The 16,530-nt window shown below is 37.6% G+C and overlaps 1 protein-coding gene across 1 annotated transcript in view; it reads right to left on the reverse strand.

Annotated features, from left to right (window-relative positions):
- Positions 1–1,192: 1,192 nt before the first annotated feature.
- LOC114053810 (short-chain dehydrogenase/reductase family 16C member 6-like) overlaps positions 1,193–16,530 on the reverse strand; it is a 37,827-nt gene continuing 22,489 nt past the window's right edge. The window contains exons 3-7 of the mRNA XM_027876938.1: positions 14,488–14,619; positions 13,304–13,403; positions 9,581–9,725; positions 2,387–2,512; positions 1,193–1,346 (exon numbers count right to left, since the gene is read on the reverse strand). Coding sequence (XP_027732739.1) covers positions 1,193–1,346; positions 2,387–2,512; positions 9,581–9,725; positions 13,304–13,403; positions 14,488–14,619 — 657 coding nt within the window. The remainder of the gene's footprint in view (positions 1,347–2,386; positions 2,513–9,580; positions 9,726–13,303; positions 13,404–14,487; positions 14,620–16,530) is intronic.

A 16,530-nucleotide genomic window follows, 5' to 3' on the forward strand; every position in this document is an offset into this window, starting at 1 on the left:
ACCTTTTGGTGAGCAGGGACGCTATCACTGACCATTACAGTCCAGTAGCCTTTGCTAATCTGGGCTCATGTCCTGATAGGACTGACCTCTTTAGCATTTAGCCCACTTTCCTTTAGGCCCAGTGTAGCCACCCATGCTGGCAGCCTCTCTGGTTCCTTCCTCCTTTCTCTTCCTTTCCTTCAGGTGACTGGACAGAATTGGTCCCTTCTGCTTCTTATGGAGTGGTTGGAGGAAGGTAGTGTTAGTGTAGTCACTGCAGCCTTTGGGGGTCCCTGCTGTCAACTGAATGGAACTAGCCTCTAACCTGTGGGTGGCCCAAGCTGAACAAAGCAGGCTAGTGACAGGAGAATCAGGAATCAAACAGCAGTGTAATTTCAAAGTGAGGGAAATGGCTTGCAAGCAAGGACACATGTGTCAGAGCCCTGCCCCTGGTGGGGGGGGGGCGGTTCGAGGCAGTGTGGCGAGATCTCAATACTTATATCACAGTGAGCTGGAGCACTGACAATGAGGGGTAACAGCAACAATGAGACAAGTTTCATTGCAGCAGGGCTTCATGACCAGAAACAGCTCTGGGATTTTGTTGTGGCTGAGATCATCCAGAGGATGAGCTCAGAAGATTGTTGTTAAATCAATCTCAGGGCACAGCCTGCTTGCTGGGCCTTAGCTCTAGAAAACAGGGTGTCCCCCTAATGTTCTGACACTACCCTAGGGTTAGGTCTTTCATGAGCTTGTGAACTTTCTTGTGATCCTGTACCTGCTGCATGGAGGTTGGCGGGAGAGGGACACTGAGTGAGTACTCTAAGTATCAGAATTCTCTGGCATTAATTCATGAAGGATTTTACTTTGTTAGGGATTCTATATAGAATAGTTTGAAATTATGACATAATTTGTCTGCTTTTGTGGCATCTCCTTCCTTTTCCATGTTTTGTGTTTAAAAAAAATGAAAGCGAATGAAGATAATTAAAGAATTTTATTTTATTTTATTTTATTTTTTAGGATTTAACACCATTCATCAAGATAATTGGAACTATCTGAGGAAATTAGGCTATAGCATGGGAGGTAATAAGAAATACAATGAAATTCTGAATGCCTAGAGGAATGAACATAGAAACTTCTGGGAATAAAGTAGGCACATTTGGACTCGCCACTAACTCTCTGGAAAAGGGTTGCTCTTCACTGCTTGCTGCATTCCTTATGTTGTTGCATTTGGATTTTCAGTTATTGGTGAGCCATCTTTGGCTACAGTCTGGACTTTATCTGTCTCCCCTCTACCTTGGAAAGTGTCCATGCAATTGAAAGCTCCAAGGAAATCCCCAAGGGCCAGACTCATTTTTGTAGATATCATACTAGGGAAAGCAGAGAAATAATATGGTTTACTATAGCAATTGAATTCCCTACTATTCTTGTGAGAAAAATCTATTATCAACAATAATATTCCTAGATACTAATCTGGGTCATAATAAGATCATAGATCTGGAGCTGGAAGGCGTCTTAGAGGCTATTTTACATATGAAGAAATTGAGACGGACTTGCCCAATGTCACACAGGTAGTAAGCCTCAGAGATGGGATTGAAGTCAGGTCCTTTGGTTCTAGAGACAGTGTACTTTTTCACCAAGCCAACCACTTGACAAACAATACAAAATTGAGCTTGGTATGCTCATATAGGGGCAGCTAGGGGGTGAAGTATATAGAGTACCAGGCCTGGAGTCAGGAAGACTCATCTTCCTGAGTTCAAATCTGGCCTCAGACACTTACTAGCCACGTGACCCTGGGCAAGTCACTTCATCCTGTTTTCTTCAGTTTCCTCATCTGTAAAATGAGCTGGAGAAGGAAATGGCAAACTCATCCACTATCTGCCCAAAAAACTCCAAATGGGGTCATGAAGGGTCAGACATGACTGAAAAAAATGAATGAACAACAACAAATGCTCATATAACTGAAGCTAGTACAATTTATAAAGTTTTCTCCATGAAATAAGAAGCTACTTCCTAAGTAATATTTAAAGGAACTGTGATTTTATTGATGTGAATTCCTCTTCTACTAATACAAATTGAAACTATCTCTGTGCTGTAGTACATGGTTTCATGAGTTGCTACAACCAAACCAAAACCAAAACAAACCAAAACCCCAAACCCCAGTCCTCTAGTGGCCAGCTTTCTGATGATAAACCTTTCTGTGTCTAACCAGTCTTACCCACATTTTTTTTGGGACCTGCCAGACCTTGGACTTGGCTGGTATAGTTTTGAGAACCCAAGGTTCTGTTCACATCACCACAAGTCCTTTGAGCAAGACCTAAGTAGAAGACTTCATAGGCAAAAAATGGTAGTGATTTTCTTGACAGGTAACCAGGGCTAGAGAAAGATTAAGAAATGTATAGTAACTCACTGTTTTAACAGCACTGCAATGTATGCCATTTTTGGGGTTATCAGATAAACCTGATCCTCCAGAATAGCACTCACAATTTTATTGGCTACTAATTCAGGTTTCAGAAGAGGTAATACGTCTGGATACCTGGAAACAAAGTAAAACCCCAAAACCACAGTCTCAGTCTCAATGGTTATTTCAGACATGCTGATAACATGTACTGCTTTAAATAGTCATGCACATTAAAAGAAGAGGAAAGTAGGGGCCAGCTTACTTCCTCCTTTACCTCCACCAGTGTTGGGCTCATGACTACATGCCTCATTTTCTTATAATACATTTCCTGCCTTGGCTTTATGGTTTCTGATTATGAAGCTGCTGAGGTCAGTGGAAGAAACATTCCCTGTTGGTTGTGTTGCATTTTCTTATATGCCCAGCAAACAGTCTCAATAAATAATCCTTTCCCAAAACATAAAAGTCATGTTCAAGAGAGAAAGGTCTCTCTGGGGACCCATGTAAAGCATGACTTCATTTCAGATCGTGCATTCACATAGCACTGGGAGTACTGAGAAGAACTAAGATGGTAATGAAATGAGTTCAATCAAATCAGGAGAACTTGAACCCTGGTGAGATTGTAAACAAAGTGCCACTAAAGCACCAAAGCAAAGTCTCTTGTTTTCCTGCTTATGCTTCCCTATTACTTTTCTCCTTTCTACTCCTATTAGCTTTCAACCACTTATATTATCTCTTAGCATCTAATTCTCCATCATGTCATCAATACTTCAAGTATTCTGATTTCCTCAAGCTGAGAGAGAGTTGATGAGCCCCTGGAAACTTAATAAGGTTGGTACTTGGACAGTAGAAATTAAGCATGTCATTTCTTGAAGTCTCTTAGCTTGGTTCAAAATATTTCTTTTTTAAAAAATTGAAAAATTTATTCATTGAAACTGAACAAACTCCTGGATAAGTGAGAAACTTAATGAAAAATCTTGTTCCCCTGTACATTTCTTGCTTCTCTAGGTCTTTAGGAGTATCTGTCTCTTCTTTCTAGTTCTTTTCCAGGTGACTTTAAGAGTGAGTGAGTGAGTGAGTGAGTGTGTGTGTGTGTGTGTGTGTGTGTGTGTATTCCTAAATTTACTGAAACCACCATTCCTCCTTTCATTCCATGTCTTTATGCCTTTGTAGGATGCACCCCTGACTTGCTGGATTTTCTCTATCATGCCACCGATAGCTTTGATCCTGGAAGTTTGCACACACCCCTAAACTTTTCACACTGGATTTTACTTATTGCTCCTGTAGCCTCTCCCTGGGATTGGCTGATTCTTCCCAGAATCTCCATTTTAAGGAGGATGCTTTGGTCATCATGCCTCTTCAGGCTGTAACCCTGGCTCTTAGATTTTCTCTACCATGCTCCTGTGGGTACTTCTTCATTCCTCTCTCTTCCTCTATTTCCACCCCTCACCCCTTAGCTTGTCAGCTTCCTTTTTGATATGCTGAATTCCCCCATTAGAATGTAAGCTCCTGAAGGCAGGAATTGTCTTTCTGTTTTTATACATATTCCCAGTGCTCATCATGGTGGCTGGTATTTAGTAAGTGCTTAATAAATAATTGTTTATTTGATTTGACTTGTAAAGAGCTTCACTCCTAGTCCTCCAAAGCATTATACAAATATAGTTGTTATAATTATATCTTCTCGCTATTGGTTGGGGAGATAGAGAAAAAAGAGCAGAATCAAAGAATCTCAGTATATGAAAGGCCCTCAGAGGCCATCTAGTCCAACTTGTGCCTTACAAATCAAACAAGTCATCATCTAGCTTCTGGTTGAATTCTTCCAGTGATGGGGAACTCAACATCTCCCAAGACAGCACATAATACTTTTGGAAAGCTCTAATTGCTGAGAAGTCCTTCTAACAGAAGTTAAAATGTACCCCTCTTCATATCCCACCTATTACTTCTTGTTCTACCCTCTGTGGCCAAGCAGCACAAGCCTAACCCTGTTTCCATGTGCTAGGCCTTCAAGTACTTGAAGAAGATTATGATCCCTGCCTCCCCAAGTCTTCTCTTCTGTGGGCCAAGTATCTCCAGGTTTTTTCCATTTATTTTTATATGGTATGATCATGTTGGTTGCCCTACTATGGATACCCTTAAATTTATTAATCACCTTCCTAAAATGTTACACCTAGAACTGAACATATCATTCTGTATGTGATTTGACTAGGCAGAGTAATAAACCTCAGTGGCTTCCTATTGTCTCTAGGGTCAAATATAAACTCCTCTTTAAAGATTCTTTTGTGGTCCTTCACATCCTAGCTCCAAACTATCTTTCAGGCTCATTCTACTGAGAGAAATGATTATTAATGACCAGTGGTTAGGAGAAATCCAGAGTTCTCCCTTCTTTCTAAAGTCCTCATTTCAAGTTTCCATCTCTAAAGGACATTACTGATAATGAGATTGAATTAACTTCTCCTCAATCTTGCTCAGATCCTACCCAACTTTACAAGGAATTTACTCTAAGGTGGGGAAGCCCATTGTGCTTACACAGGTAGAGTGGGGATAAATTCTTTGATTAGATTGACCAAAGCTGGGCCATTCAGAAGTAAATGACACAATCAAAGTTACATTTCCCGGCCCTTCATTAGAATAGACCCACCTCTCATTGTAATATTTATTCTCTCATTAATTGCTAGTCAATCAAAGTTGATTGTCACCCTCAGAAACACTCACTCTTCCAAGGGCATGTAAACTGTGAGTCTACCTCCATGAGGGTCTTTGGCATTTGAGTGTCACTGACCCTTTTATTAATAAAATGCTAAGGGGCAGTTAGGTGGTGTACTGGATAGAACACTGGATAGAACAGTAGGGCCCCAAGTTCAAATTTAGCCTTAGACACTTACCAGCTGTGTGACCCTGGGCAAGTCACTTCACCCCAATTGCCTCAAAAAAAACCAAAAATCAAAACCAAAACTGAAACCAAAACAAAAAAATACAAAATGCTAGCATTACTATAAAATAATTACATACAACTATGTCTTTTGAACTTTTAAGATGTCACTGTACAGTACCCTCTTCCCTACATTCTGTGATTCAACCAAGCTGGCTATCTCTTTCTTCCTCATCTGGGATACTCTGGATCCCATTGCTGTGCTTTTTCATTGGCCATCTCATAACTAGAATGTACTTCTCCTTACCTCTGCTTCTTACAATCCCTTTCTTTCTTCAGGATGAACCTTAAGCACCATCTTCAATGTGAAGTTGTAATGCTTCTTCATCTAGAACTGTCTAATACCTCTCTACATCTAGTACCTACCTACATCTACTACTAGTTATTCTAGTATCCTCTTTCCCAAGCTCCTTTGTATTTCTTTGTAATTATTCTCCTTCTATTAATTCTGTCTATACTTATACGTGTATTCCTTCTACCTTACCCCCTTAGAATGTAATTTATTTTTTAAAAGTAGGGGGAAAAAAGAGAATTGTCAAATATGTTGTACCTTTTGAGGTCAGTTGTGTGTGTTTTGTGCTATCAAGTCAAATTTGTTTATAGAAGACAAAAATTAATAAAGGAGGACCTTATATGCTAAAACAAGTTAGGGAATATTTAGTTTTTTTTTTTTTTTTTTTTGTATTTATATCCTTAGGTCCTAGCACAGTGTCTGACAGACAGCAGGCACTTAATGAATGCTTACTGATTACTTGATTTGCTATCAATTCCTCTGCTATTCCTCTCTTAATACAGCCTAAAATCACATTAGTTTTTTAAGCTGGCATGGCCCATTGTTAACTCATATTGAGTGTGTGATCTCCTAAAGCCTTTAAACCTTTTTGCTTCGAAGATCTGATATCAATCCATGCCTCTCCTGCGTTTTTCTTGTGTCATCAAATTTTGAACTCAAGTATAGTACTTTACGTTAATAGCTATTAAACTTCTTCATATTAAATTTGGTGCAGTTCTCAAGAGCTCTGCTGGATCCTCTGTCAACCAATGTTAATGATCCTTCCTAACTTTGTATCATTTGCAAGTTTGATAGCGCAAGCCATTGAAAGCTGATTGACCATTCCCCAAACATAATGTTCCATTTCCTTCCTTCGTGCTTTTGTACAAGTGGTTCTTCATGTCTTAGAATGTACTTCCTTCTCACCTTGACCTCTATTTGCCTTCCAAGCACAGTTCAGATGCCACCTTCTACATTTGGCCTTACCTGTTCCTCTTGAAATTTCTCTGTATTGTCTCATCTTAACGTTGTGTTAATTTATGGACATGTTGTATCCCTCAGTGTAATAATGCAACTATAATCCCCCTGGAGGAGAAGAGGTGCTTTGTTTTGGCTTCTGTAACCCAGATGGCACAGTGGATAGACCGCTGGATATGGAATCAGGAAAACCTAAGTTTAAATCTGATCTCAGATACTTACTAGCTGTGTGAACCTGAGCATGTCAGTTAACCCTGTTACCTCATTTTCCTCATCTGTAAAATAAGCCGGAAAAGGAAATAGCAAACCAATGCAGTATCTTTGTGAAGAAATCTCCCCCCTGCCAACCCCCACAAAAAAAAAAGGTCACCAAGAGTTGGATACAACTGAAAACAACTGAACTAAAAATACTAAGCACCTTGCCTAGTGTCTTACACAGGTAAGTATTTAAAAAAAATATTGGTTTACTATGATTTAATTGAATTGAGAAGATTGTTAAATAGCACCTGCTGTGTCCATTTTATGACTATTAAATAGATTCTTTGTTGACTTCAGGATTCTGTGTTCTATTCTTGCAACCTCTCTGCCACTGAACATGTCCCTGCTATTGATGAATGGCTCTTGGGACTTTTTGTTGTCATTCACAGAGATACCTGCTACCTTCTAAGTATATCCCAAGTCTTTATTTATAGCCCTGCCCTTCCCTTTAGGTTCCAGGCACCAATTTCCAACTGCTTGTTGGATACACATGGGTATCTGATTGATGTCTCAAACTCAACATGTCCAAAATGGAACTTACCATCTTCCATTCCAAAACCTGCCTTTTCTTCTAAATTTTCTTAATTCTGTTGGTGGTACCATGATTTCCAATTCATCTAGATGCTTAAAACTTCAGAGTCACCCTTGATTTCTCCCTCTTCCTCACTCTCCATATCCAATTAGTTGCTAAGTCATGCCATTTCAGTCTTTGCAGTCTCTGTCATTGTTCCTTTCCACTCTGCCAATCACTGCCCTAGTTCATTTCTCAACTAGTCTATTGCCATAACTGGCTAGCCGGTCACTCTGCCGCCTTTCTTTTCTTTAAGCATGAATATAGGTGCTGCAGTACTAGACTTGGGGTCAGGAAGACCTGACTTCAAATCCTGCCTCAAACACACAATTGTTTGGTCCTGGACAAGTCACTTAACCTCTCTCAGTCTTAGTTTCCTCATCTGCAAAATTGGAATAATAGCATCTACCTCATAGCTTTGTTGTGAGTATCAACTGATCCTCATATAAAATGCTTTATAACACTTAAAACATAAATAAGAATTATTAAAATTAAATTATTATTTATTAGTATTAATTTTGTGTAGTTTAGATAGTTTGTCTTTTGCATAGTTGTTCTTTTTCCAGTGGAATGTAAGCTACTCCAGAACAAGAACTATTTTAATTTTTCTTTCCCTTTCAATAAATCCTTGTTGACTTATTGATTGGTCCTACTTCTTAGACTGTAAAGTTCTTGAATGAAAGGGGCTATGTCTTGTTTCTCAACCTAGTGTCTTTGGCTGACAGCTCCATGATATTCCAGGCTCTTGATAGTAAAGTGTTTTGGGCTAGAGGAATTCAAATTAGGGTTTCACAGGGTAGCCAGTTGGTGAAGAGCTTGAGAGGATGGTGGATTTACTATGAAGGAGTGAGAGAAATATTTGCTGGGGGAGATGTCAGGAGATGATGGGTGATAGCAGGTCTTGGCCTTTGAGTCTTCTCTCTCGGAATAGTTACTTTATCAGAGCAGAGGTCTTCTCAGCATGATTTCAATCTGGCTCCTCCCTCATGAGCCTCTCCTTGCCCTCATCCCTACCCCTATACAGTGGAGAACTGCTATAATACATTTAAAATCTAGGATTACTTCTCTGCTTACCTGAATTGCATTAGCTGATCTTGTTCCCAATGCCAGCCCCTGAAGTATGGGAGTCATTGAGCAACCTACACTTGTTATCGCAATATTTGTCATTACCTCCGTGTGTCTCCATATACACTTATCCATCTTATAAAACACATTCCTTCTCTTTAGTGGGCAAAGCTTTTCAAAGATGAATTTCTCCTGCTCCAACACTAAATATTAAAAACTATTGCTTTTAATGCCCAAGTATTTAAATGTTCCATTTGGAATTTTAGATCCCAAGAAATGTTTAGTTATAAAATTCAGGGTAGATTAAAAAACAGTCATTAGATTATTAGCATAATCTGATTGGGACATTCCCAACCTTCCACCTATCTTTATTAATATTGCGTTACTAACACCTACATTCAAAGTGTTACTCTGATGGCTTATCTTGTCATCCAAGTGACTCAGTTCTCAAATGCTCTTCAGGCAGAGGGCTATTTCTGACAGGTCTTCAAAAGATAGAAAGGCTTTTAGTGTGGACTTGGTGATAGAATGTAGATCAATTGTTTAAAGAGGAACTGAGTTCAAAATCTGGCAGTGCCACCTAGTTTCTATGTCACTTTGGGGAAAGTCATTTAAACTCTCTGATCCTCAGTTTTGTCTCTTAAAAAATGAGTGGGCTGGACTCTATAATAAGGTCCCTTCTAGTTCCCAGTCTATGATCCTATGATCAATGGCTGAGCCTGGTGAAGTGCATCTGATGGAGGTAAATTAATAGATGGCATTTCCCCCATAAGTTGTAATTCATGAAGGATAGGACATGGATGGGGTTGTAATCTGTAATAATGGAAGGAGTGCCCACTCTGATGAAATCATGGATACCTGAAGTATTAAAAGGAGTCTAGATGACTGTTTTTCCTCAAGAATCCTAGAGCTAAAAGAAACCTTAGAGTTCCTTTGGTCCAATACTTTTACAGATGAAGAAACTGAGGTCTATAGAGGTGAAGTGACTTGTCTAGTGTCACTCAGCTAATTAGTGGAAGACTAGGGACTCTAATTTAGGCTGTCTATTCATCCAGTGTCCTTTGGAACTTCCCTCAGCCATAGTAATATCTGGAATATATAAAGATTCTTACAAAAATAAAATCATTCTCTTACTTGGTTGAACAACCTTCAAACATTCCAGTTTTGATGAAATATGGGCAGACAATGGTGGTTTGAATTCCATGTTTCTTTAGTTTTCTCAATTCAAAATAAATGGATTCTGCAAATCCAAATGATGCAAATTTACTTGCACAATAATCTGAAATACAGAAGAGATGACAACAATATTATTAATAGAACTCAAAGATTACCTTAGGTAGCAGATCTTCTTTAGGCCTATGACATAATAACCTTGGAGTTAAGAATCACTGAATTTCAGAGATGGGAGGAACCTCAAAGATTCTCTTGTATGAGTTGGTACACAAGTTTGTATCCCCTCTACAATAACCCTAACAAGGGGCTATCAAACCTCCTCTTGAAGACTTCCTGGAATTTGAAATCCACTACCTCCAGAGGTAACCTTATTCTAATTTCAGATCTAACTGTTTGAAAGTTTTCTTTTATATCAGGCTGAAAGCTGCCTCTCAGTGACTTTCACCCATTGCTCCACAAAGACACCCAAGCCAAGAAAACTCCAGCAAACTCCCCTTAATAAGATACTCCACAGACATCTTAAACTCAACTGGAATCATCTTTCTCTCCAAACCCTCCCCTCTTCCTAACTTTCCTATTACTGTCGAGGGCACCACTATCCTCCCAGTCACCTATGCTCACAACTTAGATGTCATTCTTGACCCTTTACTTTTTCTTCTCTCTGTTCCTCCTCCCATATCTAATCTGTTGCCAAATTTTGTCAATTCTATCTTCATAACATCTGTCATGTATGCCTCCTTTTTTCCCCCTAATACTACCACTACTCCGGTCCAGGTCTTTCTCATTTCATTCCTGGACTATGTACAATAGCCTTCTGTTTGGTCTCCCTGCCTAGTCTCCCCCCACTCCAGTCATTGAGCTATCAAATTAATCTTCCAAGAGCATCAGTTTGATCATGTCACTATCCTATTCAATAACTATTGCCTCCAGAATCAAATATAAAAATCTCTTTTTTTGCTTTTAAAACCCATCATAACCTAGCCTTTCCCTACCTTTCAAGTTATTTTATACTTTACTTCTCCACCCCCTGCCATGCATTCTGTAATTCAGTGACACTGGCCTCCTTGGTGCTTTTCAAACAAAATACTCCTGATCTCTTGACTGGGCATTTTCACTGACTGTCCTCCATGCCTAGAATTCTTTCCCTCTTCATCTCCATTTCCTGGCCTCCTTGGCTTCCTTCAAATCCCAGTTAAAATCTTACCTTCTACAAGAGACCTTTCCCAATCACCTTTAATTCTAGTGCCTTCTCTGTTCATCATCTCCAATTTATCCTGTATCTTGTTTGCACATCGTTGTTTGCTTGTTGTCTTCTCCATTAGACTGTGAGCTCCATGGGAGTAAGTACTGTTTTTTGCCTTTCTTTGTATCCCTGGCACATAGTAGGTGCTTAATAAATGTTTGTTAATGACTCTTCCACATTATAGCTTATTTAAAGGTATCTAACATGTCCCCTTTAAGTCCTCCTCTTCTCCAGGATATATATCCCTAGTTTTTTCTACCATTCTTTATATAACAATAGTTAGCATTTATATGGCACTTACTATGTGCCAGGCACTGTGGTAAGCACTTTACAACCATTATCTCATTTTATCCTTGAAACAATATGCTCTCCTATCATTTGCCACCATGATCATTCTCTTCTGGATATTCTTCCATTCTCATATTGAATTTCTGGTCCACTAAACTTCCCAGATCTTTTTTCATGTGAACTGTGGTCAAGCCATGCTTTCTCTTTCTTGTGCTTGCCATCAACTCTCCTATATGTTGTCATATACTTGTCATACAAGTCCTATACTTGTCAATGACTAGGTGTCATTAATTTTTGAACCTAAATATAGAAATTTACATTTATTCCTATTAAATTCAACCTTACAGCAGTTAATTACTGTGGCCTATAGATACATTTTTAGATACCAATTTTGTTGCCCAATATCTTAACTTTGCAGCACCTACAAATTTGATATGGATGTTATTGATGCCATAATTTAATTCACTGATAAAAATGTTATACATGAAAACATTATGCTAGATTCCTAGGCCACTCTACTAGAGACTTCATTCCAGTGTGACATCAAGCCCTTAATGACTACTTTTTTTTTTGCTGTCATTTGGCTCTCATTTGGTTATTCCACCAATTTTTAAATTAATTTATTTTAATTTATCAACAATCACTTCCATAAGCATTTGAGTTTTAAATTTTTCTCCCCCTCTATCCTCTCCTCCCTCCCCAAGACGGTACACAGTCTAATGTAGGCTATACATATACATTCTTATTATGCATATTTTCACATTAGTGATATTGTAAGGAAGAATTAGAACCAATAGGAGGAGCAAGAAAGAGAAAACAAAACAGAAGAAAAATAGCAAATAGTATACTTCAATCTGCATTCAAACTTCATAGTTCTTGTAAACTTGATTTTTTTTTGAGCCAATCAGGGTTAAATGACTTGCCCACGGTCATACAGCTAGTAAGTATCTGAGGCCAGATTTGAACTCAGACCTTCCTGACTACACATTTCACCAGTTTTTGATAGATTTAACTGTATTGTTATCTTTCCCATATCTTCTCAGTTTATTTTCAAAGATATCATGAGATATTTTGTCAAATGCCTTGCCAAAAAATAAACTATATCTATGAAATGCCACTGGCTAGACATCAATATTATACCACTTTCATGAAAGGAAATTTAGTTTAATTCAGGGCACTGTATTAGCTACTGGAAGTACACAGAAAAAAAAATAATGAAAGTGCCCTTGCCCTGAAGGAGTTTATATTCTACTGAATAATGTTAGTCTGATATACCCTATACTTGATGAAGCTAGCTCTTGGAGATCATCATTTCTCTTTCCAAATGTTCAGTTCTTTAATAATGTGTAGATAAGTTTTTCCAGAACTTGTGCTCCACTGACTTGCTTTTTAAAGCCTCAAAGCCCTCTCCATACTATGATGAGGCTTTGGAGCAGGACTTCAATAGAAATTTCATTATTTATATCCAATAATTGCTGTTACAAAAAAGGTTAAAATAGCAGTTGATGGGATTTAATAATACTAGGTTTACCCACACATGTAGGTTTATATTATTCAAATTTCCACTCCATTCAGGGTTCTCATGTACAATATCCCTGACAAGTGGCACTCAACTTTGCCCTAAATTAATTCTTTTAATTCCTTCCATTAATTTGGAGACATTATATTGAGAGTGCTTTAGGTAGGATAGATGAAATAAAGGATGCTTCTTTAAGACCAGGATTTGACTTGGTAACCTTAAGCTTGCACCTATTCTGAACCTTCTTCCCTAACTCATACCACAGTGCTTTTTACCTTTTATATTCCCCCAAAGTACCATTAGTCCATCTTAGAATAGAACATGCTTTCAAACTTGTTTTGAATAATAAAGCATTCTTTGTACCCTAGAAATTTCTAATATTGAAGAAATATTAAAAACCAAACAACCATTTTCCTAAAGTTTGAAAATTTTTTTTTATAAAAGCAAGCATATAAGTTAATCTTTTCTTTTAAGCAATCCCATATTAACATTGACAGGAGACAGAGAGGAATTAGTTTATATTGAACATAGACTAATTCAAATTCATTAAGGAGATTTTCTCATAAATTTAGGCAGGATCAAAACTGCAGGGTCCATTTCACCCTGGACCAGGTCACCAACATAAAATACTCACCCCCTAGTCCATTCAAACCAATTAGTCCAGCTGCACTTGAAATACAGACCAGGTGACCATGGTTGAAAGCTATCATGGCAGGAAAGAAAGCTTTGTAAGTCTAAGAGACATAAGTAGACAACCCCAACATTTTATGAATTCAGTCCACTAATGTTATTGATTTCCTACCGTGTGCTAAGATCTATGCTAGGCACAATGGCAGATACAAAGAAATGTAAGATGTGGACCCTGCCTTCAAAAAGCTTTCAGTCCAGTCAAATGTTCATTAAATAAGTGCAAATTAATAATAAAAATGAAGTTTTTACTAATTGAATCAATGGGACATTTTAGGTTTGTATTTTTAGTATAGAAAGTGACCATTAATTTTCTAATCTGCTAAAGTCTTTTGATTTCAGATTTTCTTGTAACAATTTAATTTCCTTCCACCCCTCCGCAAATTTGAACAAAAACAAAGACACCATGATAATAGATAGCTAAATGGGCAAAATGAAGGAAAACACATTTGAGGAAGGTAACTTTCAGTGAGAAAAAGTGACTCTTTGCAATTTGGTCAAGTGATTTGGGATAGTTGACTACAAAATATTTTCAGCTATTTTAATAGAATTCATTCATTCTTTCATTAAAAATCATAGTGACACCTTCCCATCTTTGCAAATAGAGTATTTATTCTTTGTTTTCACTATTTCTATTCCCTGCAAAAGGGCATTATAAGTATAACTTACACATATGTATGTCATATATGTGTGTGTATATACACCTCTTTTGTGTTGTCATAGACTTTCTGACTAGCATTTATCTTCTTGTCATTCAGATATTTTCAGATATATCTTTCAGATAATTTTTATCTTTCATATCATATCTGTTATAAATGCAATCCATATTTTTGGCCAGGGAATTTCTAGCCAATCTAAAAAGTCATGACTTAATTAGAGGGAGTTAGGAAAGGGGATTATGTTTGGGACCAGACCAGAAGAGGTTTGTAGTAGGAAGATGAAATAAATTAAGTCTGCAGGAATCAGATGAAAATGAATAAGGATGAGGCCAAACCAGATCACTAATAATTGGTTTGTCAATCCAACTGTATCCCTATTAGATTTTTCATAAGTGAATGGATATAAACAGGTATTTAGAGAAATACAACCAACTATATAATCTTTACATTTAAAAAAAAGAAAATAGTTTACCCATATATGAGGAAAGGTGTTGACAAGAAAAGATTTTTCCACATAGTCATCTGAAGTCTCAAGGAATAGTTTTCCTGTTAGAACTCTAGCATTGTTGATGAGGATGGTAACATCACCAACTTCTTTTTTAACCTGAATAGGAGAAAACCCCCAAATAACTTGTATAACTTGTGACCTTTGAATTTTGTTGTTCCCAGACTTTGTCGTATTACCATATATCTCAGGATCAACATGCAGAACTCATGATCTTTCTCCCCCAAGACTCCCTTCTACTAAACTCCCCAATACACCTTGCCGCTGAGCCATCCCTCCAATTCATAGTTGTAGGGCAGAGGTCCTAAGGCTTGACTACCCATAGATTAAAGGTACTTTGTTGGTCTATACTCTATTGGCATATACAGTATATAATTGTAGCTCACAAGTCTTCAGTAATCCATTTACCTTTCATGGATAGCCAGTAGACAAAATTAATTCATACCAAAGGTATTAACTGAGATGATGTTTTGAAATCAATAGGAACCAAACAATTTCAGTGTAAATCTGGGTCACATTCTCTCCCAACTAAACATAGCACCAGTTGGAAGAGAGGGAACTCACATAGAGTATGTTATCTAGACTGTCATAGGTTTTGTGAGTAGTATCTGTCTCACTGTTGGATTTTTTTCCATCATGCCTCTGAACCAGACACCTTTTCTGCCCTGCTCCCATCTTTATTTAAAATTAAACAATTAAAATAACCTCGAATATCATTTTACACCTATCGATTGGCTAAAATGATTGAAGGAGAAAGTGACAAATAAATGTTGGATGTATCATTTTGTGAGAGAAAAAATCTATCATGCTAGTCATTTCCTAAGAAAACACAAGTAGGACATTTTTGTTTGGTTTACTAACAATTTAGTTATATAAAGTTGGTTGTGTGTGTGTGTGTGTGTGTATGTGTGTGTATGTGTGTGTTTTGTTTTTACTAGACTTGTGATTTCACTGGTATAGGGAACTCCCAATGAGGAAAATGACTTTATCAATGCAGATCTATCCATGCTCTGCAATTTTTAATCCTAGAGTTTCCTAGGACACTGAGAAGGTAAGTGGCCTGCCAAAATCACACAGTCATTAGCTAGGTATCAAAGGCAAGCCCTGAACCCAGATCTTCTTAATTTGTTGTATAGACATTTATCAATCATGCCCAACTCTTTATGACCCCATTTGGGGTTTTCTTAGCAAAGATACTGGAGTAGTTTGCCATTTTTTTCTCTAGCTCATTTTAGAGATGAAACTGAGCCTAACAGGGTTAAGTGACTTACTGGTAAGTGTCAGAGGCCAGATTTGAACATGGAAAAATGAGTCTTTCTGACTCCAAGCCTCGTGCTCTATCCACTATACCACATAGCTTATTGCATGATATATAAAGGATGGTATATCTTTATACATAATATATTCTTTCTAAAGGTATGATTACAAATTGCTAAACTGTTACATCTTAGATAGACAATGAAATCTTCATTTTCTAATTGAACTAGTTAATTAGCACTTGTGCCAGGCAATGAATTAAGGGCTGGAGACACAAAGACCAAAAAAAGAAGTAATCCCTGCTCTTAAGGAGCTTACATTCTTTTGAGGAAAATAACAAATATACGTACACACACTAAATAATATATACAGAAAAAAGTATAAGAGAAAGGACAAGTCATATAACCTCTATGAACTTTAGCTTCCTCCTCTGTAAGATGTGAATAATGCTTATATTATAGGCCTCACAGAATGGTTTTGAAAGATCAAATGAGACAGTGGAAAGGAGGTGAATAATCATTTATGTAATACTTATTATGTACCAGGCACTGTGCTAAGGGTGCCAATATTTCACAAATATTAACTAGTTAAATCCTCGCAACAACCCTGTGAGGTAAGTGCAATTATTATTCCAATTTTGCAGTTGAGTAAACTGAGGTAAACATACTTTAAGTGACTTGCCCAGGATAACATAGCCAGTAAGTGTCTGAAGCAAGATTTGAATGTAGGTTTTTCTGACTACAGGCCTAGTGT

Source organism: Vombatus ursinus, unplaced genomic scaffold, assembly GCF_900497805.2.
Source record: "Vombatus ursinus unplaced genomic scaffold, bare-nosed wombat genome assembly UNPS02014812.1, whole genome shotgun sequence".
Classification (NCBI taxonomy): Eukaryota; Metazoa; Chordata; class Mammalia; order Diprotodontia; family Vombatidae; genus Vombatus; species Vombatus ursinus.